Here is a 26,051-nt window from a genome sequence, read left to right as displayed (position 1 = left end):
CACACACACACACAGATAGGCCTATAATTTGATATGAGTAAAGAATAAAAGCAAAAATATAAGATCCGACTTCTGTTTGGCCTAAATCCAGTTTGTTCTTTCCCATGTTTCTCTTCTGCAATTTTTTATAGCCTTTTCAGGTATGACTGTGTAAATCTTATCTGGGATGCTCAACAGGGAAATCCTCAAAGTATAACATTTAGGTTTATCTGAATTTTTACATGTTTACCTGAATACCTGAATTTTATACCTGAAAATTTGAGCATTTCTAGTGGAATAAATGAGGTGAAGCTGAAATGAGGAAAACATTGCTGGAATGCCAGCTATTTTTCCTCATTTCAGATTTCTGCTAGCTTTTTCTACCAACTAATGATATACACTCCTGAGTATTTTCTACCACTTTTCTGTACATGTTTATTTCATTTAACAATTTTTTTAAAGTAATTAATTACTCCAGGCAATTCATAATATCTTTGGTTTATATGTCCTTTTATCATCTCATTTCTTTTATATTGCTCTTCATCTTTTGCCAAATTCCAAATAAATTCCAGAAGATTTTGCCACCCTTGTAATACTTATCTTCTATATTCTTGCAATAACTTTTGTTCAGCTACTTTTACATATAATTTAATTTTTTTATTTTATTTTATTTTGTGACATTTTCTCTGTATTCTCTGAGATGCATGCCAAGTTACTAGCCAGAAATTTTTGATATGGTTTCTTATTTTTCAGTACTGTGCTTTTAACTTCTTAACTGCACCATGAGGTTCTGATATGTCTATCCTTTGCCACATCCCTTCTTAATTGAATAAATCGTTTTCTTCAGTTTTGCACTGAGTGTCCTAGGTTTTTTTTTTCTTCAAATCTCCTCTTTCATTTATTCTGCAATATTTAAGTCTATAATTCACCTCTGAAAGCTGCTCCATTTCGATTCTCTTTTAAAACTTTTGTAAATATTTTTCTTTTTAATGTGATATTTGTTTTATCCTGCTGAAAACTAAATGGTGATCCTCGTTATTTTAGATCTATATAATCATGTATCCTGAACTAGTCTGAAAATATCATTATCAATATCAATAAGACTTATTTCTAGTGCATGTGTTCTTTCTATGTGAATTTATATATTTTTTCATTTTTGCGAGAGACCGCTTGCATTTGAATGAGGAAGGGCATAGGCATTCTGAGCGAGTCGGTGTGTCGATGCAGGGAAACTAGAATACCCAGGGTGGATGGTAGCAGGGGGTGGCCTCTTGTGGGAATGGATACTTGGGAAAAGAGTGACGACATCGGATAACGCTGAGCCCAGTGGAGTCTAGAGGGAATAATGTTTGGAAACAGTGGCATTTTTATGCTTTATACTAAGTGCTTTATTCTGGATACTGCCAGGAGTATCCAGAATAAAGGAGAGGAATTGGTGGCAACGATAGCATCAGCCTGGCCTAAGATTATTGGGATCACTGAGACGTGGTTGACAGAAGAGGATATAATAAGAGCATTTTTCGACAGGATAGGAAGGGAAAGCGTGGTGGTGGAGTACAGCTTATGATAAGTGACAACTTATGTCCTCTAAGAGTGGAGGCTTTGGAAGGCAGTGACACTAATGATTTTGAAAGCATATGGTATGAGGTAGAGGTGGGCAAGAGAGGATATCTAGTGGGGTGTTGCTACAAACCAAGGAGCACAGAGGGTGGGGACCAGGAGATGTTTAGACAGTTGAGCTTGGCAAGTGCAAGAAAAATGATTGTTATGGGAGATTTTAACTACAGCAGTATAAATTGGGGAGAGGAAGATGCATGTAGCAATAAGGGAATGGAATTTCTAGAATTCTTGAGGGAGACAAATGTCTTAGGCAACATGTAATAGAGGGAACAAGAGTTTCAAGAGTTTTGGATTTGGTCATAGCATCAGAAGAGTTGATAATAACTGAGATAACATCTCTTCCACCAGTTGGAGAGAGTGACCATGTGGTTTTGACTTGGAAGATGAATAGACATGCAGGAGTATCAAAGAGACAGGAACGTATGTGGAATTATAAGGCAGGTGATTATAATAGTCTTAGATATCAACATGGGAAGTTTCATGGAGGGAGGAATTGGAAGACCGGGATATCATTAGTGCTTGCGAAATTGTGAAGGAATATTTGTTAGCAGCAATAGTTAGCTGTATTCCACAAGTGAAGAAGAGGACACAATTTGGTGTAAAGTGGATGACAAACAATATTAAACAGGAAATGTTGAAAAAGAGATTATGGAAGAGATATAACGAGACAGGTAAAGAGCAGATGCATGAAGAATATAAGACATAGGGCGGGAGAGTGACTAGTATGGTAAGGAAGGCGAAACTGGAATATGAGAAGAGATTAGCCCCTAAGATCCAAAGAAAATCCTACGGAATTTTTTAGCTATGTGCCCAGCAGAAGGAGAAATGATTGTGGAAGAATGACATTGTGGGATAAAAATGGGAATAGAGTGACTGATGCAGAGGACATAGTAGAATTGTTCAATGAACACTTTATTGGGGTATTTCATCCTGGAGGAGTAAATTTTAATACTAGAGGAATAGGGCAGGTTCAAGGTTTAGAGGTGCAGGAGGAGAGTGTGTGTTCCAAATACTGAGTACTCTGGATACCAGTAAAGCTGTGGACTGGATGGTATTTCACCACGAGTCTTGAGAGAATCTGCTAAAGAACTGGCAACTCCTTTGAACTGGCTTTTCAATGAAAGTCTGGCTATGGGAAAGGTGCCCAGGGAATGGAAGGAAGGTAAGATGGTGCCACTGCATAAGGGCGGTAGCAGACTGGAAGTGTCTAATTATAGGCCAGTTTGTGTGTCATCAATAGTTGTTAAGATCTTGGAGAAATTTGTGAGGGACCATATACAGCATTGGGAAGATGAGGTAATGCTATCTGTGAGAGTCAACATGGATTTGTTAAATGGGTGCTCTTGTTTTAGTAATATGCTAGCCTTTTATAATAAAGTTACAAAAGCAGTAAATGAGAGAAAGGCATATATTGTCATTTTCTTGGATTTAGCAAAGGCATTTGACAGGGTGCCATATGATAAGCTGATATTTAAGTTATAGCACATGGGTTTGGATGTTCAGGTTGGTCAACTGGATTCAGGATTAGCTGTCCGATAGGTATCAGACAGCTAATCCTGAATGGTTAGTTTTAAGGAGGGGCATTTTTAAGTATGGTGGGGCAGTTTTAAGGAGGCAGAAGGTTACATAGGGTCCTACAGGGCTCAGTACTGGGACCTATATTGTTTAACCTTTATATCAATGACATTGTCAATGGAATGCAGGGGGATATTCAGTTGTTTGTGGATGATGTGAAGCTGAGAAAGGTTATTAGTAATAGTGCAGATGTGGTAGCCCTGCAAGAGGATTTGAATAAGCTAGACAGATGTGCAAATGAATGGGAGTATCAGTTTAATGCAGCAAAATGTAAAGTCTTGAAGTTTGGGATCCACCGATGGGAGGATGCATTCTTGATTGGAGGAAGTATTGGGAGACAAGATATCTGGGGTTGATGATTGAAAGAAACCTGAAATTCAGTGGTTATATTGCAAAGGTGGTAAAGGTAACACAGAGGATTGCTGCAATACTGAGAAGAACACTGACCTGCAGAGATAAAAGAGTTATCATTCCGTTGTATAAGACCCTGATCAGACCACACTTAGACTATTGTTCTCAGATTTGGTCCCTAGAATTTGAAGGAGATAAATTAACTGTAGAAAGGGTACAGAGGCAGATAACAAAGATGGTTTCAAGACTGTGCAATGTTAGTTATGAGGATCGGCTGATTAGCTCTGCTTCCCAACTCTCCCAAACCATTTCGTATATCTAATATTATATGTATTCATTGCATATTCTGCAGTTTTAGATCAACAAGAGTTAGCTTTTCCTTATGTCAGATGCTTACTTTAATGACATGAAAAATTCTTCTACGTTTTCTTTAGTAGAAACTTTTGTGGAATCATAGGCAAAAATAAGTCTCACTATCCAATTTGGCCACATCACTATTAGAAATTGCTAGCCATTCAAGAAGCTTAATTGTCTAATTTAGATTTGAATACCACAGCTCCTTCTTCCCTACTCTGAACACTGTCACCTGAATATAACATTATTTATTATATATTGACATGGCATATCTATATTTCTTCTGCTAGTTCCATCTCTTTTCCACTGATGATTCTAATAACAATGGTGCCTATCATCAATTTTGCTGAGTTTGTTCTCCTAGCTGATGGCACTGATTGTTCTGGTTTTTTGAAACAACAGGTGGTGTGGATCTTGTTCAACCAGGTAATACAACCAAGCTGGACTGACATTTATTCATGTTAAACTGAAATGTTTACTTTGGTTTAAGATTCAGAATACCATAAATTAAAGATACCAAGAAATTATATTCTTGGTTTAATCCTTTATCCATGTGTAAGCAAACAAGTTTGCACCTGAACTATTGTCAGGACTGGGGCAACTCGTGGCAAAGGTGTATGACTTCACATCACTTGCCTCAGTATCCCATAATGCAAAGCACATATCCTTACAAGTATGTATAATGCTATGCATTATGGGAAGGATCACTACCCAGACCGGTTTTGACCTTTATTGAGATCTCATCAATGGGAGCCATGGTAGGGTCTGGGTAGTGACCCTTCCCATAATGCATACCATTATACATACCTGTAAAGATGTGTGCTTTGCATTATGGGATACTAAGGCAAGTAATGTGAAGTCATACACCTTTACCATGAATTGCCCCAGTCCTGAAAATAGTTCAGGCACAAACTTGTTTGCTTACACTTGGATAAAGGATTAAACCAAGTATATAATTCCTTGGTATCTTTAATTTATAGTATAACCAAGTGGAAACACTTTCAGAATGCCATTTGATCAGCTAACTCCCAGACTGCTAACCCATTTTCAGTATCCATGTAGTGCAAGAATGGACACTGTGTGAGAAGTTCTGTCAACTTCTGCATTTCTTACAGGCTATGTGGAGGTCTTCTCCCAGTTATCTAGCTTTAGCTCTTAAACAACCTTCGTTAAAATCTTCTATTTGCTATCAACTTCAAAACAGTTTATAGAAGTGCAACTTTCTGATTGTATTTTTCTAATATTGATTTATTAGTATTTGCACAAACGAAAAACAGTGCTTCTGACTAGAAAAATCACCATATTACTATGGAGAATATTTAAGTGATACTCACTGCTTGGAATAGTAATGAAAAAAAAAATTTTTTTTTCTAAATATACAACATATACTCACCTAAGATGCCCAAACGGCAATATCGTCGCCTAGTTTCCATGGCTGCTACTGAAGACCAAGTGGTTACAAGGGGATCATAGCGTTCGATACTGTTAAGACAAGAAGCACCATCATAGCCTCCTGCTACATAAAGTAATCCATTTATTGATGCTACACCCAAACAGCTACGTTTAGTACCCATGCTGCTTATTGGTGCCCACTTATTAGTCAGTGGGTTGTAGTATTCAGCCGATGCTAGATCTTTGGCACCATCATATCTGTGCATAAAAATAATTTATAACTAAAGTCATACAGAAAGCAATTTAAAATATTATTATAAATAATATGAAATAAATGCTATTAGATATCTATATTTTAAATTTTACCTAGTAAAGTTTTGTTAATAACACAAATATATAAAGACTACTAGTATACATATAATTAAATGGGTGATTCCAACAGAAAACTGATTCATTAAAGAGATCAAACTCTAATCTTATATCCACAGGATCAATGATTATGCAATACATTTGTTTAAATACACTTGGGCACTGAATAACAACCACTACTGTATTTTCAGCAGTGGTTGTTATTCAGTGCCTAAGTAAAGCATTTTAGAGCAATAATAAGTAATTATTATATTATGCTATGTGTTTGCCATCCACGTCAATGAGAAGTTGACAATATTACCAAACTAAGGCCATTAATCTCAGTAAAAGAAATAAGAAATAGCAAATGAAAACTATAATACTATAATAACAGCTAGATAAAATAAGCCTTGAAACCTCTTGTTAAACATTTTGAATGCAACAAAGACACTATAACCATCCTGGATTTGGGTTAAGATAAATGATCCACTATACAGCCTTCATAATGAACTAAGCAAATGGAAATTACGTCTACCATGAACTTACTTTAAAGTTCATGGTAGAATTTATGTGATTTCATAAATTCCAGGATTTAAATATAATAAATTTAGTTTAATCCTTTATCCAAGTGTGAGCAAACAAAGTTTGCGCCTGAAAGTATCTTCAGGACTGGGGTAAGGTAGTACAACACCGGGCAACTCGTTGCAAAGGTGGAGCAAGCTAACATCACTCCTATCTCAGTATCTCCCATAATGCAAAACACATCTCCTTGCGGATATGTATAATGTTATGCATTAAGGGAAGGGTCACTACCCAAACTAGTTTCGACCTTTATTGAGATCTCTTCAGTGGGAGCCAGGCCAAAGTGGGGATACCAGGCAGAAGCATTAGAGATGACCTTGCTAATGCTTCTGCCTGGTATCTCCACTTGGGTATGGCTCCCACTGAAGAGACCTCAATAAAGGTCGAAACTAGTCTGGGTAGTGGCCCTTCCCTTAATGCATAACATTATACATATCCGCAAGAAGATGTGTTTTGCATTATGGGAGATACTGAGATAGGAGTGATGTTAGCTTGCTCCACCTTTGCAATGAGTTGCCCGGTGTTGTACTACCTTACCCCAGTCCTGAATCGGGCGCAAACTTTGTTTGCTCACACTTGGATAAAGGATTAAACTAAATTTATTATAGTCTAACCAAGTGAAAAATAAACTTTCAACCAGGATTTAAATGTTTGATTAATCTGGCACTTATATAACATGAAACAGTAACTGTTACCTAAATAAATCCTGAAATGCCTTTTCATTCTTCAAAGAGCATAGGCAGGTGATATTTTTGCAAGATATAACTTGGAAACTGATGGCCAGTTTATCTTTCACTGCTTTTGCAATTCAATGCATTACTCCAACATGCTAGACAGAAAGCAATGTTCCTAATCCAAACTAGCATATATTGGTATATATCTCCGTGTGTACTGCGATCAATTATTATTCGATCATTGAACCATGCCTTAAATTCATTCACAGTTCCCCCCCCCCACACACACACACATACCACCACCACACTTTCAGGCAATGCATTCCATTCACCATGCAAAGAACCTGCTTCTCACACCCTCCTTATTAAGCTTCCAGGGATGGCTTCTAGTTCTACCTTGCCTCACTCTACTCTATAAAAAATCTCCACATTAATCTAGTAACAACTCCTCACAAACTTACAGTACATGTTGCAATCATATCCCCTCTTCTTCTATTCACAAGGCCCTGCAAGTTGCACTCCCTCAATCTCTCCTTGTATCTGACATTCCACAGGCTCCTTTCGTTTTAGTGTTGCATGGTGATCAGCATTCATTTTAGAAATTATGGACTTTACAACCACGTCATAAATAATTATTTTAATTTCCCAACATTTTGACCTTCATCATCTGGAGTATATACATTCCATAGACCTGATACTGAACTGTCTTTGATTTGGTTGCCTTAAAAACCAAGCAACAAAATCTGTGCACAGTAGACCATATGTGAACTGATGAACGCCACAAGTGAACCATAACTTCTTTGTTTTTACATGACAATGTCCTCATTATTCTCATAATCCATTGTAATGTTCTTATAATTTTAGCAAGGGTGACCCCTAAACTTCAAGTCTCTCTCCACCATCACTTCCAGATCTCATCCTTCAAAAAATTTCCCCATTAATTGTATACTCTGCATCATAAACTTGCCTAACAATAGCTCAAGTTACTCGATCAATCACACAGTCTATTGAGATCCTTCTGCAAGGCCATAATATCTGCTCTACTTCTCATAATTCTTCCCAATTTTGCATCATTGGCAAACAGCTGCATATCCAGTTAAGCTGGTGCTAATGTCATTAACATACCAGTTAAATGATAATGGTCACAAAATAGATCCTATGGCTCTCCACTAGTGAACTTCCTCTTGTGGGATAACACCCTTTCATACTCAACTAGTTGTGCTAAGCACAAGAGCAACCAATTCTAGAACTGGCTGAAAAAGGATCTGGATAAATTTTCTTTAATGACTAGTAAATGTTGTGGAGGCTATTGAAACATTTTAAGATTCAAGAAAAAAATATTAAAATGTTGGTTGCTTTGTGGTTTATTGATGCAAGAACAGCAAAGGTTATACAGTGACACTGTAAAGATTACGGCAGTTCGCAAGGTCAAAACTATAAATGAATTTATATGATAAAGGTGACATAAAAATTAAAGATATTATTATTCACATTTAGTGTCAATGGACACTGCATGGTCACTCCCCTACCTTATAGGGTTGTGGGAGTGAAGTCTTCTGCTAGAAGAGGTAAGGTTGGAGATTCCCTTTCCACACAGAGTTAATAGGACAATCACAAATATCCATGCCCATGGTGGGATTCAAACCTGCAGTCATTGGCTGGAAAGTGGAAACTAAGAATATAATTTCTTAGGCATCTTTAATTTATAGTTTAACCATGTGAAAACTTTCAGCATCTATCTCTGATCCAAAGTATTTTAATAATAAGTTGATACACCTTTTCTCTACTTCCTATATGGAAAATACGAGCCTCTGTAGCTCAGTCAGTGACACAAGGTACCTTTATCTGGTCTCTTTCAACTAAAGGTGAGTTAGCCGGGTTTTTCTCTCAGAAACTCTGGTTTTTCATCAGTCAAAAAAACAGACAAAAACCAGTCAATAGAACACATGCAATTTACAGACAAGAATACTTAGAGGCATAGGGGTAACCACCTTATCCTCGTATTATGGTTGGGAATCCAAGGATGCTTGGAAGGCCATGGACTTAAGTGCTTGTTAAAAAAAAAAAAAAAGCCACTGATGGATGGATGGATGGATGGATGGATAGATATGGGAAATATATGATTTCTGCATTGCTTAAACCTTGGTTCTTCTTGGTCTGGTTCCCACCTGATAACATTTGATAATGTTCATCTTTGGGCTTGCTTACTTCCTGAGAAGTAGAGAGGCTTTGCTTGGTGACAGGTTCTTGCCTGCCACAGAGTGGAGCCACTGTTGAATTTCCTGTCCTGGAGTCATCCAGATCAAGAGTAAGGAGCTTGGTTGTGATCCTTTGGGGTTGCTCAGTGAGAACACTTCAGTTTGGTGGTAGAGCGAGCCTGTCACTGGATGGACCACCACTGAGTAACAAGTTAAATGATTCTTTGGGTTACTCATTAATTGGGTGATAGCCCAAGCCTTTGGAGAATGCCCACATTTGAATGCTAATTGAGCTTGATTATGGGGAGAAGAGTAGTTCTGCTTGGTAGAAGGCTTTTCCCCATTACTGAGTAGAGCCAGCAATGAGAGTTTGATGAGTTTAGGAATAATCCTTTGGTCACTCAGTGAGATTTAGAGTGATATTTTACATCAATCAGTTTTTGCACAGAGGTACCCTGCACCTTAACATTACCTCAATAAAGGTTGAAACCAATCTGGGTAGTGGCCCTTATTCACATTCAAATGATGGTGTGCTTTGCATTATGGGATTCTAAGGCAACTGATATGAAGTCATTAGTCTATATGCAAGTAGCCCAGTCATGAAGATATAATACTTCACATGCAAACATTGTTTATTTGTACTTGGATAAAGGATTAAACCAAGAATATAATTCCTTGGCATCATTAATTTACAGTGATATTAAACATGATATCAATATTGGTGATGTTAACCACAGCTCTCTATTTAAGCTGATGTTATACTCCTGAAGAAATCCAGTACAAATCTGCAAGAATTTCTTAATTGAACTGAATAATTGCTATAGCAAATTTGGTAGGAAAATCAACAATAAAAAATGAAAACTATAAAAACATGCAGGAATACTGCTGCATCCTGAATGGAGAACTTATAGAACAAGTTAAATATTTCAGCTATTGAGGTGCAATTTTTAGTAAAGATGGCAAATATGTAAATATACAACAGAATAAGCAAAACTGGAATGGTTGGGAGTCAATAGTAAAAACAGTTCTTCAAAGATGAGACACCACAGATATGAAAAATTAGGGGAGGAACAGTGCATGAATGGGAGAATAATTAAAAATGACGATATAAAAGAAAGAACTTGACATTATTACCACTGAACATGTGAGCAGTCTAAGGTGATATGTCACTTAAATAGAATGTTAAAGCAAGGGTTAGCAAAATAATTCTTTCTTTTAGTTACACAGTGATCAGCATTCATCTTAGTAAAATTATGGAGACTACGACCGTGTTAGGAATAATTAATTTCCCAATGCTTTGACCTTCATATCAAGGTCATCATCTGGAGTATACACATATATAAATACAAGGACAAGCTACATTACATTTCTTACAGCAAGCCAAAGTGACAATGATTTGATCAATCATTATTCTACTGACCCGATCTCTAGTGGGAAAAAAAAAACACTACATCAAAGCTATATTCTAGTTATAAAACATTATCAGAGAACAAATTCATATGAATAGTTTTAATACAACAAAGCACTACTTTATTATTATTATTATTGTTATCCAGGCCTCCATGGAGTCAAAAGACTCATCGTGGGAGGTCGTTCTTAAGAAACACAAAGTTTATCATACCACTCCTTGAACTCATTGACCATTCTTGCTCTAACCACTCTCTCTCAGGCAATGCATTCCACGATTCGACAACCCTCCATGCAAAGAAACCACTCCTCACCCTCTTGCCCACAACTTCCTTTCGTAACTTTCAGGGATGGCCCTTGTCATCGCTCCATCCCACCAAGTGAAAGAACTCCCTAGTGTCAACCCTTTAACTACTTCTCGACAGTTTAAAAGTCTCGATCGTATAACCTCTCCTTCTATTCACCAAACTCTGCAGCCCACATTCTCTCAGTCGATACTTGTAACTGACATTGTACAGTCCTGAAACCATCTTTGTTATCTGCCTCTGTACCCTTTCCACAGTTAATTTATTCCCTTCAAATCTTGGGGACCAAATTTGAGAACAATAGTCTAAGTGTAGTCTGATCAGGGTCTTATACAATGGAATTTTTTATTTATTTGTATGGAGTTTCCTCCCCCCCATCCCTATCCCTATTGGGGCGAGTTGAGCCCCCTCATGGGGGAGTTAAGTATTTATGGCTGTAGATCCACGTGCGTTCATGGGGCCGGTTTGCCTGCTTGTGGGATGAAAAAACGCCAAATAAACAGGCGGAAAAAACCCTACTGCCCGCACCCAAGACTGGCTAACTTGGCTATGGCTGAAGAAGATCCTGAAATTCCTCATGTCTTCGACAGGAATCGAACCTGGGACACTCCTTCCCCAGTCATATGGTTGTGAAGCGCACAGCCACTAGGCTAACCGCACGGACATACAATGGAATGATAACTCTTATCTCTGCAGGTCAGCATCCTTCTCAGTATTGCAGCAATCCTCTATGTTACCTTCACCACCTTTGCAATATGTCCCCTGAATTTTAGGTTTATATCAATCATCACCACCCTGATCTCTTGTCTCCCCTCCCTACTTCCTCCAGTACAACTCCTCCAATAGAGTATGAAGTGTCTCCCATCGATGTGTCCCAAACCTCAAGACTTTACATTTGGCTGTATTAAACTGAAACTCCCATTCAGTTGCCCATCTGTCTAGTTTATTCAAATCCTCTTGCAGGGATGCCACATCTGCACTATTACTGATAACCCTTCTCAGCTTCACATCATCTGCAAACAACTGAATATCCTCTTGCAATCCATTGAAAATGTCATTGATATAAAGGTTGAACAATCCAGGTCCCAGTACCGAGCCATATGGAACCCCACTTCTAACCTTCTGCTTCCTTGATATTGCCCAACCATACACAACTCTCTGATACCTGTCGGACAGCTAATCCTGAATTTAGTTGACTAACCCGACATTTAAACCCATGTGCTGCAACTTAAATATTAGCTTATCACGTGGCACCCTGTCAAACGCCTTTGCTAAATCCAAGAAAATTGCAGTATATGCCTTTCCCTCATCAACTGCACTTGTCACTTTATTATAAAAAGCAATCATATTACTAAAGCAAGAGCACCCCTTAACTAATCCATGTTGATTCTCACAGATAACCATTACCCTCATCTTCCCAACACTGTATATAGTCCCTTACTAATTTCTCTAAGACCTTAACAACTACTGATGACACACAATCTGGCCTATAATTAAACACTTCCAGTCTACTACTGCCCTTGTGCAGCGGCACTATCTTACCTTCCTTCCATTCCTTGGATACCTTTCCTGCAGCTAGACTTTTATTGAAGCATCAGGTCAACGGAGCTGTCAGTTCTTTAGGCACATTCTCTCAAAACCCATGGTGAAATACCATCCAATCCCACAGCTTTACTGGTATTTAGAGTACTCAGTATTTGGAACACAATCTCCTCTTGAACCTCTAAACCCTGAAACTGCCCTATTCCTCTAGTATTAAAACCTTCTCCAGGATGAAATATTCCAATAAAGTGTTCATTGAACAACTCTACTATGTCCTCTGCATCAGTCACTCTATTCCCATTTTTATCCTGCAATGTCATTCTTCCACAATCATTTCTCCTCCTACTGGCCACATAGCTAAAAAATTCCCTAGGATTTTCTTTGGATCTTAGTGCCAATCTCTTCTGATATTCCAGTTTTGCCTTCCTCACCATACTGGTCACTCTCCTGGTCTGCATCTTATATTCTTCGTGTATCTGCCCTCCACCCCTCTCCTTATATCTCTTCCATAATCTCTTTTTCAACTACATTTCCTGTTTGATATTGTTTGTCATCCACTTTAAACCAAATTGTGTTCGCTTCTTCACTCGTGGAATGCAGCTTACTATTGCTGCTGACAAATATTCCTTCACAATTTCCCATGCACTAATGATATCCTGGCCTTCCAATTCTGCCCTCCATGGAATTGCCCCTAGTTGATACCTAAGACTATTATAATCACCCGCCTTATAATTTCACATACATTCCCTTTTTTTTTGATACACCTGCATGTCTATTCATCTTCCAAGTCAAAACCACATTGTCACTCTCTCCAACTGGTGGGAGAGATGTCATCTCATTTATTATCAGCTCTTCTGATGCTATGACCAAATCCAAAACTTTTGAAGGAACAACTTATTGAAATATGAAAGATATATATAGATGATGTTTTCTTTATTTAGCCATGGTACAGATTCACTCCAAGAGTTGTTGAACCATCTTGACAACCAACATCCTAGGATAAAATTTACAGCAGAAGTTCCCTTCCTTTTCTTGATGTAAAACTTACTCATTCATTTGAAAAATTGATTATCTATTAAAAAAAAAAAACATATCGAACAGATATCTTCATTCTAAGTTCCATCATTATCCACCTCAAAAGTTTGGTATTATTTCTACTTTGGGAACTCATACACATACTCTCATCAGTGATGAAGAATCGCCAAAGAATTCAAGTTACTTTTATTGATTTTTCAAAAAAATGGTTATCATAACAGTCAATTTCCAAACTCTTGTTTAATCCTCCTTCACACCGTCAACTTCATTCAGTAACTCTTCTGACAGATCTTTTTCATACATATTCACAAGTTTTGCTGCGTTTGCGATAAGTTGACCATTGTCCAAGTTGTGTAAATTTAAAATAGGTGAGAATAATTCACATATATTATCTGCTGCTTCAAACCTTGTTTTTAAATTATTCATAATGAAATCCAATACTGGATAAATTATGAAAATTTTGAAATCTTGTTCAGGTTCTACGATAGTTTCTCAATTTTCGCAAATTTGAGATTGCACACCGATTGCTTCAGCAACTACTTTTGTTTCTTGGACAATACTTTCCCACGAATCATGTAAGTATTGTATCTCTTGCACTAATTCTCTTATAAGTGCGGACACGACCTCAAGAGATACTCCTTTACTTTGTATAATAATGTTCTTATTGTCAATAGTTACTAATATTTTGTGCCAAAACATTGTCATTAGCATACCTTTATAAGTTCTGAAATATTTTTTCCAAGCCTTTAATTGTGTTCAGTGTTGAAGGAGTTAATTCTGTGTCTCTCCGAGAATGACATCTAACACAGCAAGTACACAGGGATAATGTTTAACAATTGGGCACACAGCTTGACTTTCACTCCACCTTGTTTCTGAAAGACTTTGAAGAGATAGTTGTGTTTTTTCAGTACTTCCCGGCATGCAGGACTGTGGGCAAAGAAAGAGCAGAAGCTCTCTATATTTCCAAAAAAAGTTATAACATCTGGGTTGATTTTGGCAGCATTGACTCCTATGCAATTTAGTGAATGTGCTCCACAAGGAGAGAATAAGGCACATTTGTTCTTTTGTAAAATGAGAGTTTTTACGCCACTTATTTTTCCCCGCATATTTGCGCCATTGTCGTAGCCCTGTGAATGGCAATCTTCAAGAGGTATACTGTTTTTTTCCAGAGTTGCAAGTATTTCTTCAGTTATTTTTTCTCCAGTTTTTCCAGTAAAGTTCATGAATTCAATGAAACGTTCATTGATTTAAAATTCGCTTGAGTCTTGGTTTGTGATATGTATCTGAAAATTAGGACGTTTTGTTCATTGTGGGAGATATCTGATGTTGCGTCTACTATTATCCCATAGAAAATTGCATCTCTTCTTCTAGAATAGTTTGGAGCACTTTGCTCGTGCAAAGGCCAATAAACTCATTTTGCAAATTCCACAACAAGTAATGTGCATATCCTTTCATACTTTTACTTCCATCTGATTTTGTTGAACTTTGCCGAGATGTTGTTGTGTCACTTCATCGTACTTTCCAATTAATTCTAATATGCCTAAGAAATTCCCATTATGAGCATCTTCAATCTTCGTGTTCTCTCCTTGAAATGCTAAACCTCTGGATGATAAAAATAACGTTATGTCTACAATTCGTTGCAGAAGTGCTCTCCACTTATTTGTTTCATATGGAATTTGTAGTTGTAAGTCTTTATCAATTCCATGTCCTTTCAATTACTGCAAAAGGGATTTCCAAGCCAGATATTATTCTCTGCATTCAGCATTATTTTCATGAAGAGGCAACATATCATACAACTTTTTCCAAGGCTTATTTCTAGGCGAAAATCCTTCTTGGGCTAAACTGCTTAAGTTTTTGTTATTAGAGTCGCAAAAAATGCAACATGGTAGACAATAGTTTCTTTCGATACACCCCATGTTAACCATTCTCTTGGAAAATGTTCTCTGTTCTTTCATCTTTCGTTTTTGTATAGAGAAAAGAATCTTGAAATTTCCTACCATTAAGATCTCTTGGCAATTCTTTATAAATCTTTTGGAATTCTTGAAAGCTGATAGTTCGTACTATCTCTTGCCGCATGTTGTTTGAGATTACTCTGGACCAAAGTACTAAGGTCATAATATTTTATATCAGATTTTGCAACAGGGCCTGCAACTGAAGCATCAACTGTATCATATTCTTCCATAGTTGCTCCTTCTGCAGGTTTTTCACTTGCGGCCTTTTCTTCAGTTGCAAGAGGTTCACATGTAACAGTCTCTTGACTTTCGACTGCCTTATGAGTTTCGATTTGACACTGATATTCTGTTTGGATTTCAATGTCACAAACATTATCACCACCTTCACTATGATCAGTACTGGAAACTATGTCCTTTTCATTTTCGGATTTGAAAAATTTGGTTATGAATTGATGAACTTGTGATGCTTTCGATTCTCTCTCGGATTTAAGTTTCCTCTTCTGAATTCTGGACTTATGTTTGTACTTTGAATCAGACATTAGGATTTTATTTATTTTAACTAGAATGTCTTTGCTTGCTTGAGAGCAATTTATTTAAATATTTTTAATATCTCAATATGTATGATCTGAAAAGAAATAATAATTAAGTTTGTTTCATACAAAAAAATCATAACTGAAAAAAGCTTTATATTTTCTTTTACTTACTAACTAGCAAAATTTTAATTCAAATAAGACAAATTCTTCTCAAATAAAGAATTTTGTAAAAAATTTTCAGTTTCTTGAGATCAACTTAACCAACTAAAACTATCAAATAAAGCTTTCTCTTTTACAAATAAAATTCTCTCAGCATCCGTAGCATACGCACTATAGGCACGGGTAGGGTAGTGTGCCAGTAACGTCAGCACGGCGTCAGCATTGAAATGACGGCATGCATAGAAAGTGAGATGGGTGAAAGAAAACCGAAAACTAAAGTAAATCCTTTTGAATGGGAAGTTCAGAAGAGTAACCATAAGTCTGAAAAGATGGATAATGGGTTGGAAACGATTACAAAAGCCTAGTAGTCCCTCTCGGCATATATTCATATTTTATAAAGTTTTTGCACGTCTTTTGTTAGTCTCACTTAACTGGCTGGCCTGACAAGGGCCCTATAATTCCGGGCCCCCAAGCTAGAGCCATGTCAGCCCCCCCCCCCTTGTGGGGGCCATGGTGAAGGTGCTAGAGAGATTGGTGAGAAGTAGGATACAGATTTTAGTACCTTTTTGTAAAGCTTGGATTTTGCAAAAGCTTTTGATAGACTGCCACACAACAAGCTGTTAAATTGAAACAACATGGATAATAAATAGTCTGCACGGTTAGCCTAGTGGCTTTGCACTTCGCAACCATATGCCTGGGGAAGGAATGTCCTAGGTTCGATTCCCGTCCACAACGTGAGGAGCTTAAGGATCTTCCTCAGCCATAGCCAAATTAGCCGGTCTTGGGCATGGGCAGCAGGGTTTTTCTGCCAGTTTATCTGGGGTTTTTCATCCCGCAAGCAGGCAAACCGGCCCTGTGAACACACAGGTTACAGTCATAAATACTTACGGCAAGGAAGGCAACGGGAAACCACCTTGCTCATAATCATCTCTCCCTAGAATGGTAGCATATAGCTACCCTCCCCCGGCCGTATGGCAGATGGGAACCAGAAGAAGGATAATAAATGGATAAAAGACTGAGTTGGATCAGTGACTGGCTATTAGATAGGTATCAGACAGTTGTATATGGGGGGAGGGGGGTGTAGTATCCCAAAAGAGGAAGGTCACTAGTGGTGTATTGCACAGGTCAATTTTGGGACCATTGTTGTTTAATTTTTATGTCAATGATATTGAGATGGATTTAACTAGTGATATGCAGCTGTTTGTGATGCAAAATTGGGAAGAGTAATCCATATGAAGCCTTGATCAGGCCTCATATGGATTATTATGCACAGATTTAGTCGCTGGGTTTTCATAGTGACGAGGATATGTTGGAAAGGGTCCAGAGAAGATTCACAAAGGTGGTCAGTAGTCTATGGAATGTGGAGTATGATTCAGATTGAGAGAATGCAAACTGCAGAGCCTCGCAAATAGGAGGAAGAGGGGGGGGGTATGATTGAAACATATGCTAGTCAGGGGTTGTTATCAAGTTGATATGGAAGAGATTTTTTATAGAATGGGAGATGGGGGGGGGGTACAACAAGAGCCCTTCACTGGAAACTGTATAAGGAGGATGTAAGCAGAGATGTGAGGAGCAGGTTCTTTGCATGGAGAGTGGTTAGTGAGTAGAATGCATTGCCTGAGTATGTTGTGAATGCAGACACATTGAATCAGTTTAAAGCATAGTTGGATGAGCAATACTGTGTACCTCCCACGATGAGTCTCTGACTCCATGGAGGTCAGATATTAATAATAATAATAATTGGCAAAAATCCTCAAGAAATATAAGATTCACACTTTATTCATCCTTTAACAAAGCTTCGATCCTACCTTCACCCAATAAAACTAAAACATGACAATTTGAAGTATCCCCATATTATGGACAAACAGAGAAATCAATTGAGCTTCATATCTAAGAACATCTCAGAGATATCACCTATGGTAGAACCAGAGCCACAGCCATTTGCATTCTTAATTCTTCTGATCCAGATGACCATCAATCCACTATACATTCAATAAACTGGGTTAGATTTGAAATAATATATAAATGCTATGAGGAACTTATATTTTCTTTTACTTACTAACTAGCAAGATTTTAATTCAAATAAGACAAATCTTGGAATCAACAGAAATCGCACTAAATCCTGTTCACTTTAACCTGCTATTCAGTTGTGGTGATCATGAGACCATGTCCTTGTGCACAAGAACAACAATGCAGCTAGTCCAAGAATTCATTCAAATATGAGCAATCTGTTGATAATTTAAAACTTTGGTAGATGTACTCAAGTAATGATTTTTATGTATCTGTTTTTCACTTCTGTGTCATGCACACAATGAAGTCTTCTGGAAAGATGAAACTAGTAGTGCCTTTAGAAATAAATTAGTTATTTTCTATTTTATAATTTGACTATATAGTCATATAAGTTATTTTTTTTTAATATATATATATATATATATATATATATATATCCAGAATTAATTGTTAGCTATATTCTATCAGATTAATAGTAGACAAAGGGCATCTGCAGTTTCACACATATTACATTTTGCTTCTTATTTGGATGTTAACTTTAATTATAGCACTGAAGATGGTAATAGAACTTTGGCAGAAAATTATATATAAATATTTTGTACATCACATTCATTCAATATCATTGATTAGTTTATATTTTAAGGATGACTATCCTACCTTTCACTTTTGATACATTTAATATATAATTTCTAATCATTACTGATTAGAACTCTTGCTAGCAAACACAATTATACTAAACTGCCAAAAAGGTAATCAAAGTCCCACATGTACAATGCTATTCCAAAGGAAATCCATAACAAATGCTAATAAGGTCACCATGAATTTGCTACAGTGAGATTCAACAGTATTGGATTTAATTTTAAGGGAATTTTTTTCGGTTGCAAATGCTCTGATCAACAGACTTATTCAATGCATAACTTATTCTTTAGTAAAATAGCTCAATAATTTAACTGTTCTATGATGCTAATCAGTGACAGTATTGAGTGCTTATATCAGCAAAATTGTCAATTCCTGTTAGAAAAAATTAATCCCATTATATAGGTTTGTAAAGCCTATTATATAATTAGTACCATGGGTGAAATCGGATTAGATTATCTGAAAATTCTGCTCTAGAGGCAGCGTTTCACACCAGAAAACAAAATCATCTACCTCCTAAATGCTAATGGGATGCTTTATCAAAGAGGAAAGCAAATACATGGATACCTGAATGAATTTAAAGTAAGATATGAAAGGCACAGCGACAGGGTAGACAGCCTGAAATATTTATGAATGCAATCTAGTTTTAACAAGCACACCTACTACTTCTAATCATGCATACACATTCTTACAAGTCAAAACATATAAAAGTTCATAATTTTCTCTAATGGAAACTTACCCGCCAATAGCATATACAAGTCGACTAAGGGCAGCAACTCCGGCACGTGACCGTCTGTGAGCAGTTGATGCAATAGGAGACCATCTGTCCGTCCGAGGATTATAGTATTCACATTCACTATGAATAGCAAATAATGATCCACCCCCTATAAAGAATAATCATATAATCATTATTTCACCATAGCATTAAAAGATAAAGCCAATTATAACATGAATGTGACTTCAGCAAGTGTGATTAGAGAAACAGATGCAATTGATATCTAGAGCCAGTTCAAAAAGGACTACTCCTAAGAAATTTCACACAATTAACAATATGACTATTCTCAAACCAACCTCCTAAAACTACAAGAAAGGTAATTATGACAGGCTGGAAAAGTACATTGAAGCGATACCTTGGCAAGAAAAGCTGCATGGTAGAGGAAAAAAGTAACACATGGGAAGTGGTGAAAGGATGTCTGAAGGAAGCTATCTCTGATTGCATTCTCAGAGTCAGGAGAATAAATTGCATGCAAGTTAAATGGATGAATAACAGTTTAAAGCAGGATGCATAAAAAGTTGTGGATATGATATCATAAAAAAATGATGATTGGAATCAGGACCAAGAGAGTGATGGCCACAATGAGGATAGCAAAATTGGATTATGAATGGGAATTAGCCAAACATAAGAGAAATCTAGAAGAATTTTATCACTATGTAGGAAGAGTAAAAGAAAAAATTACTACAGAAGAATAGGTTGGGTTGTTTAGAATTATGACTAGAGCAACTATGGCTATGAAGTCAGTATATAATGTCTTATTTTCATGTGTTCTATTGGCCAGTTGTTTGCTATGCAAGATGAAAACTTAAAGCTTCCAGGAAAAAGCTTCATATTGCAGAAAAGTATTAGATGCAGTAGAAACAGCTGAACTGCTAAGTGTTCAGTTTAATGAGATAAACCTTTTAGGTAGATCCAACTGCTCTCTGAATATTGAGGTATACTGGATGAATGATTTATCACGTATGCTAAATGAATGTGCAAGAGAGTAAGCAATGCCCTTGACTTGGTTGTTCAACTTAAGTTGACCAATCAAGTGAAGGAATGATTCTTAATGAGTAGAAATGGAAGATAATTATATTATACTGTATAAAACTAGAGCTAGGACTGATGCAACAAATTATCAACCAATCATATCTCACAAGTGTCCATCAGAGTATTAGAAAGGCTGATTGGAATTAGATTCAAAGGTAAGTTTGATAGCACTAATCCTCTAGAGCAGTGTTGCTCAAACGTTTCTAGTCACTGCAAGCTCAGACAAAGTATATAACTCAGCAGCCCACTAGCCCCATATCCACACCCTTTACCAATAGCTCATATTTTACCACTATCAGTGAGCCTTCACATGCCACTCCTAAATGCAAAATTACAGAGTAGTTAGCATAACCTACACAGAGTTAATATTTTTCAGTTGAAAATTAAGTTGGAGAAAAATCAGTATAGGATTTCTCAGCATACATGGCATCACAGTAGTTGATTTTATAATCACTATATGCTTGCATAGGAGATATACAGCATGTGGCAAAACTTCATATTGAAATGAAATGAATTATATAAAAGAACATTTTTAATTAATAAGATTTTTAATATATTGTATTCTAAATTGTATCTAAAAATTTACAAAATACAAGGGTGGTCTGAAAAGTTCTTGGCCTAACAATGAAAAAACAAATTTGTAATTTTGAAATTATTTTTATTTTTCAACAATCTCCTTTAAGACTAATACATTTATTCCAGCGATGCTCCAGCACCATTATCCCATCCCTGTGGTGGTTCTCAGTAAGATCTGCAAAATATCCCTCTACAGCTGCAATCACTTCTTGATTTTTAAAGAAAAACGCTGACTCGAAGAAGAGTTTTAGTTTTGGAAAGAGACAGAAGTCAGAGGGAACCAAATCTGGGGAATAGGGTGGATGTTCCAACAATTCATAGTGCAGATCCCTTAATTTTCCCATTGCCAAAACATCTTTATGGGCAGGTGCATTATCCTGATGAAAGATGATTTTTTTTCTTCTGCAAACCGGGTCTCTTCTCACAAATTTTTTCATCTAGTCTGGTTAAAAGAGCGGAATAATATTCCGCTGTTATGGTTTTACCCTTTTCAAGATAATAAACAAAATGCCTTTAGCATCCCAAAACACCGATGCCATGACCTTTCCTGCTGATGGAACCAATTTTGTCTTCTTTGGCGCTGAAAAACTGGCTTTTGTCCACTGTTTTGACTGCTGTTTGGATTCTGGGGTGTAATGGTGAATCCAAGTCTCATCCATAGTAATAAATCAATGCACAAATCCATCTTTATTCTTGTTAAAATGCTCCAAGTACTGTTCAGAGATTTTCATGCGAGTGCGTTTTTGATCTGCTGTGAGCAAACGTGGCAGCTATCTTGCACAAAGCTTTTTCATTTGCAATTCTTCATGCAAAATATATCCTACACGTTCTTTTGAAATGCCTATAGTCTCAGCAATTTCACGCACTTTGACTAGCCGGTCATCCAATACCATATCGTGCACTAATCAATGATTTCTGGTGTTGTTACACTTTTTGGACGTCCTTCATGCGGATCATCTTCAAGGCTGATACAGCCACATTTAAACTTGGCAGCCCATTTCTTAATTGTCAAAAACAAAGGAGAAGAGTGCCCATAAGCTTTTATGAACTTCGAATGAATTTCTTTTGGCGTTAAATCTTCTTTTACAAAGAATTTTATAACTGCACAATACTCAATTTTATCCATTTCAAGGGATACAGACAACACTTTTGCTTCAGACAGCTGTATAAAACAAACTACTTGACAGAATGACTTGCAATTTCACATGGATGCTTATGACAGATGTACCAACTTAGAAAATCTTTCCGATATTGTTGCCATCTATGGTCGAGGCCAAGAACTTTTCATTCCACCCTCGTAAAATAAATATTTACTAATAAAACTCTCTGGTGGCCCACCAGAAAAACACCATGTAGCCCTAGTGGGATACAGACAACAATTTAAGAAACACTGGTCTAGAGGATAGCATGATTTTTTTTTTTTTAAAACACTTTAGCAATCTACACATTCTACAGTGTGGCAGCAGAACTTGATATGAGAAATAGATATACTTCTGGTTTTTGCCAAGGCAGATTCGACAAGTGAAATTGTTATACACACACACTCTCAAAGAAATGGATATGCAAAATACACTTATGACATGGATAAGAGTGGCTGGCTGACTGACAGGCATTATTTTCTTGACCTCCATGGAGTCACAAGATTCATCATGGGAGGTCATAATTAGAATGTAAGGTACAAAGTACAGAACTCTGTGGTGTATCAAAGAGTTTTGTATTGGCTTTTGCTGTTTAACTTGTATATTAATGATATCGGAGATCGTTTTGAAGGTGAAATTCAGTTATTTGCTAGCAAGTAAGGAGAATGATACAGCACTTATCTAATACAAAATCCTACAGCCTGAGCTGAACAGTAATTCTATGGGGAATTACACCACCATCTACTAATATTATTTCTGTATGTTAATTGCATGTGTTCTAGGAGCCTCTGTAGCTCAGTCAGTATAGACGAAGCTCTTTGGTTGGAAAGACCTGGGTTCGATTCCTGTCCGTGATGTGAGGAACCTTTATCTCGTCTCTTTCGACTAAAGGTGAATTAGTCTCATATGAAGTTGGAGGGTTTTTTCTCCTGGAACTCGGGTTTTTCATCCCTCAGAACAGGCAAACTGGCCCCATGAACACACTTCTACAGACAAAAATATCTCCTCCTCCAAAGCAACAAGTCGGTTGGGATCGCACGTAAGACCACATCATTTAAAAAAAAAAAAAAGGCCTATCCCAAATAGATGGGATAAGGCACAATAGGAAGAAGAAGAATTGCATGTGTTCTTTGGCCAATTTGCTTGTAAACAGGGTAAAAAACTATTCAGAGTTTTCAGGAGAGAGAAAAAAAGGAAAAAAAACTACTGCCTCCTTATGAGATCAGCTAACTCATTTTCAATTTAAAAAAATCCATATAAAGATTCATCCCAAAGAAAATCCAACTCAAATATAAATCTATCATTAATGTTAATGTGTCAGTTTAACGTTTTGAAGTGCAAGGTTAATGGGAATTTGCTAGAAGTAGCCAATGATGCTAGAGAGACTTGGAATTATAGTGAACAGAGAAAAGTTTAGGGCCACATTGCCAAGGTGGTTAAGGCATCACAGTGGATAACTACAATATTAAAAAGAATGCTAACTTATAAGAAGAAGAGAATGTTATTTTCCCACTTTACAAAATTTTGATAAGACAACAGGAGGACTGTGTGTGTGTGAGAGAGAGAGAGAGACTGTCACTGGTTCCAAGGAGATGGAGACTGGTGTAAACACTGAGAAACAGGTAATCAAGGTAGTAATTGGTCTATGAAAATGAGCAAATGAGGACAGATTGAGGGAACGTGTCTCCTGTCTTCTGTCTATTCCTTCAAAAGTTTGAAGGAATAGACAGAAGACAGGAGAGGAAATATGAGAGAAATGTTGAAGTAAGGGAATCTTATATAAAATATCAGTATGCTTTTGTAGCTTATAGATATAGTAAGTGTGGTCAGGAAACATATGAAGTCTAGGCTCTTCTCATGATGTGTGTGTGTGGAATGGGTTATCATTAGATGCGAGTTAAATTGAACTGATATATTCAAAGAGATATAATAGGTATTTTAGGCATGAGGGACTAAAAAGCCCCCCCCTTCCTCTCTCTCAACAAATCCTTGGACTTCCTGGAAGAAAGTCCAAGGATTTGTTGAGAGAGAGGAAGGGGGGGCTTACACTGACAATATTCAGTTACATTATTGAAAAAAATAACTTCAATGAAACTGAATTCCAAAGGTGATGACAGTTATTTTGCAATTTATGGCAATGTTGGAGAATAAAGATTAACTTAAATTCCTCTATGAAAAGTATAATATAGAAACATTAGATTGCATCTATGGAAATAATTGGATTTTGGTACCTTTATATACCGGTGTGTGTGTGTGTATATATATCACAGATTCTCAAACATTGTGGGACTACAATTTTCTAAAGCATTATATAAATTGATACGATCCATTTTAAAGTTGTTCACAGAGAGCAGAGAAATACAAGCAATTAAATAAAGCATGGAAGCAATTTCAGATAATCAAAAAATAGTGTATCTAGTTTAAGATACATAGACACAAAACATTAGCATATCATTGCCTCTTTAATTCATTATTAAAAATCACGGAAACAACTACTGTGTTATATTACAACTTCAGTTTAAATAAAACTGTTGATTTAATGGTGAAACCTAGTCACTAGTTCAACTGGGATTCTGTATGATGGGATTCTGTTATTACGATCTTGGCATGAGTCAAAGAGATCATAAGGCAAAAATCACTACATATGTTTTTGCTTTCATTCCTAATTCAATTTTCTCTCTCTTTTACATACCACTAGAAGAATCTTTTTGGTTGATGTCCATTTTCACAAAGAAATAATCACTAAAAAATAATAAAAAAAATGAAAAGGTTATTGTACACTGAATGGACAGTTACTTGATTTTATGGGCAAGCATCCAAAGTCAAAAATAATATAACGAGATTAGCATGTTTTCCATGAGCAAGTACAAATTATCTCATGCAGTACTTGACCTTGAAGTGGGCATGCCACAAACTGTGGCATATGCTTCCATCAAAATCAAAATTATGTTGAAAACAGGGAGTAAAAATACTTTCAGGACAGATTACAAACCAATAATTAAGGACTATTTTATATTTGGATATTTGTTATATTTAAACTAATTAATAATAAATGGCATCTCTCTCTATATATTTGTAGCTTAGTACTGGAATGAAAATGACCCTCTATAGCAATAGTTCTCAAACTTTTTTCAGACTATGGCACACTTGGCAATGCAAATTTCTACCTGCCTATCTACCAAACTCTGCAGTCCACATTTCCTCAGCCTATCCTCATAACTAATACAGTTCTGATATCCAGGCAGGTATATTCTGGGTGTACTAGGTGTGTGGTGCACACCCACAGAAATAGCAATATCACTGATATAATTATTATTTTTTTTTTTTTGTATTTATTCCTGTTAAAGACTCCCCTAATTGTTACCTGGCTTCGTGTGATTCATAAAATTAAACATAATAATGCTTCTTGAAGAGGACACTTTTTGATGCATCAACATTGCATCACATTTGCGTTAAGAGCCATTTGAATAAATATACAAATGGCACAGTGGGTCAAATTCTTAACATTCCAGTGGTTTTAAACATTCCACCCAAAAGGCAAAGCAGGGTGTGTGCTGAGACAATAGCGCCCAGAAACCAGTGGCTGTGATTGGTTATTGTGTCAACCAATCCAATTGAACGTTGTCATTTGTCATGAGTTGCTGTTTTGTTTCCAAGTTTCATCTGTTTTGCATCCATGAAATATGAACTGACATGTTTAGGATACCAATTAGACAAGTTTTTAATATAGTGTATAATTTTCTAAAAATAATTTATAACCTTTTTGCCCATATTTACAATGGGAAACAGTGTTGACGATCTACTGAATATACTGTTTTTTGCCAGAGTTTTCGAGAATTGTATGATTATAGTCAAAGGAGGTTGGAAAAGGTATATA

At 36.6% G+C, this 26,051-nt stretch overlaps 1 protein-coding gene across 1 annotated transcript in view; it reads right to left on the bottom strand.

Moving 5' to 3' along the window:
- Window positions 1-26,051, bottom strand: part of LOC150108287 (kelch-like protein 17) — a 128,284-nt gene that overhangs the window by 30,463 nt on the left and 71,770 nt on the right. Inside the window, exons 6-7 of the mRNA XM_090390437.1 lie at window positions 19,392-19,536; window positions 5,273-5,529 (exon numbers count right to left, since the gene is read on the bottom strand). Of these exons, the coding sequence (XP_090246563.1) occupies window positions 5,273-5,529; window positions 19,392-19,536 (402 nt within the window). The remainder of the gene's footprint in view (window positions 1-5,272; window positions 5,530-19,391; window positions 19,537-26,051) is intronic.

Source organism: Typopeltis vanoorti, chromosome 3, assembly GCF_054136105.1.
Source record: "Typopeltis vanoorti isolate ZY-2024b chromosome 3, IOZ_Tvanoo_1.0, whole genome shotgun sequence".
Taxonomy (NCBI): domain Eukaryota; kingdom Metazoa; phylum Arthropoda; class Arachnida; order Uropygi; family Thelyphonidae; genus Typopeltis; species Typopeltis vanoorti.
This window is presented reverse-complemented; position numbering and strand designations above follow the sequence as displayed.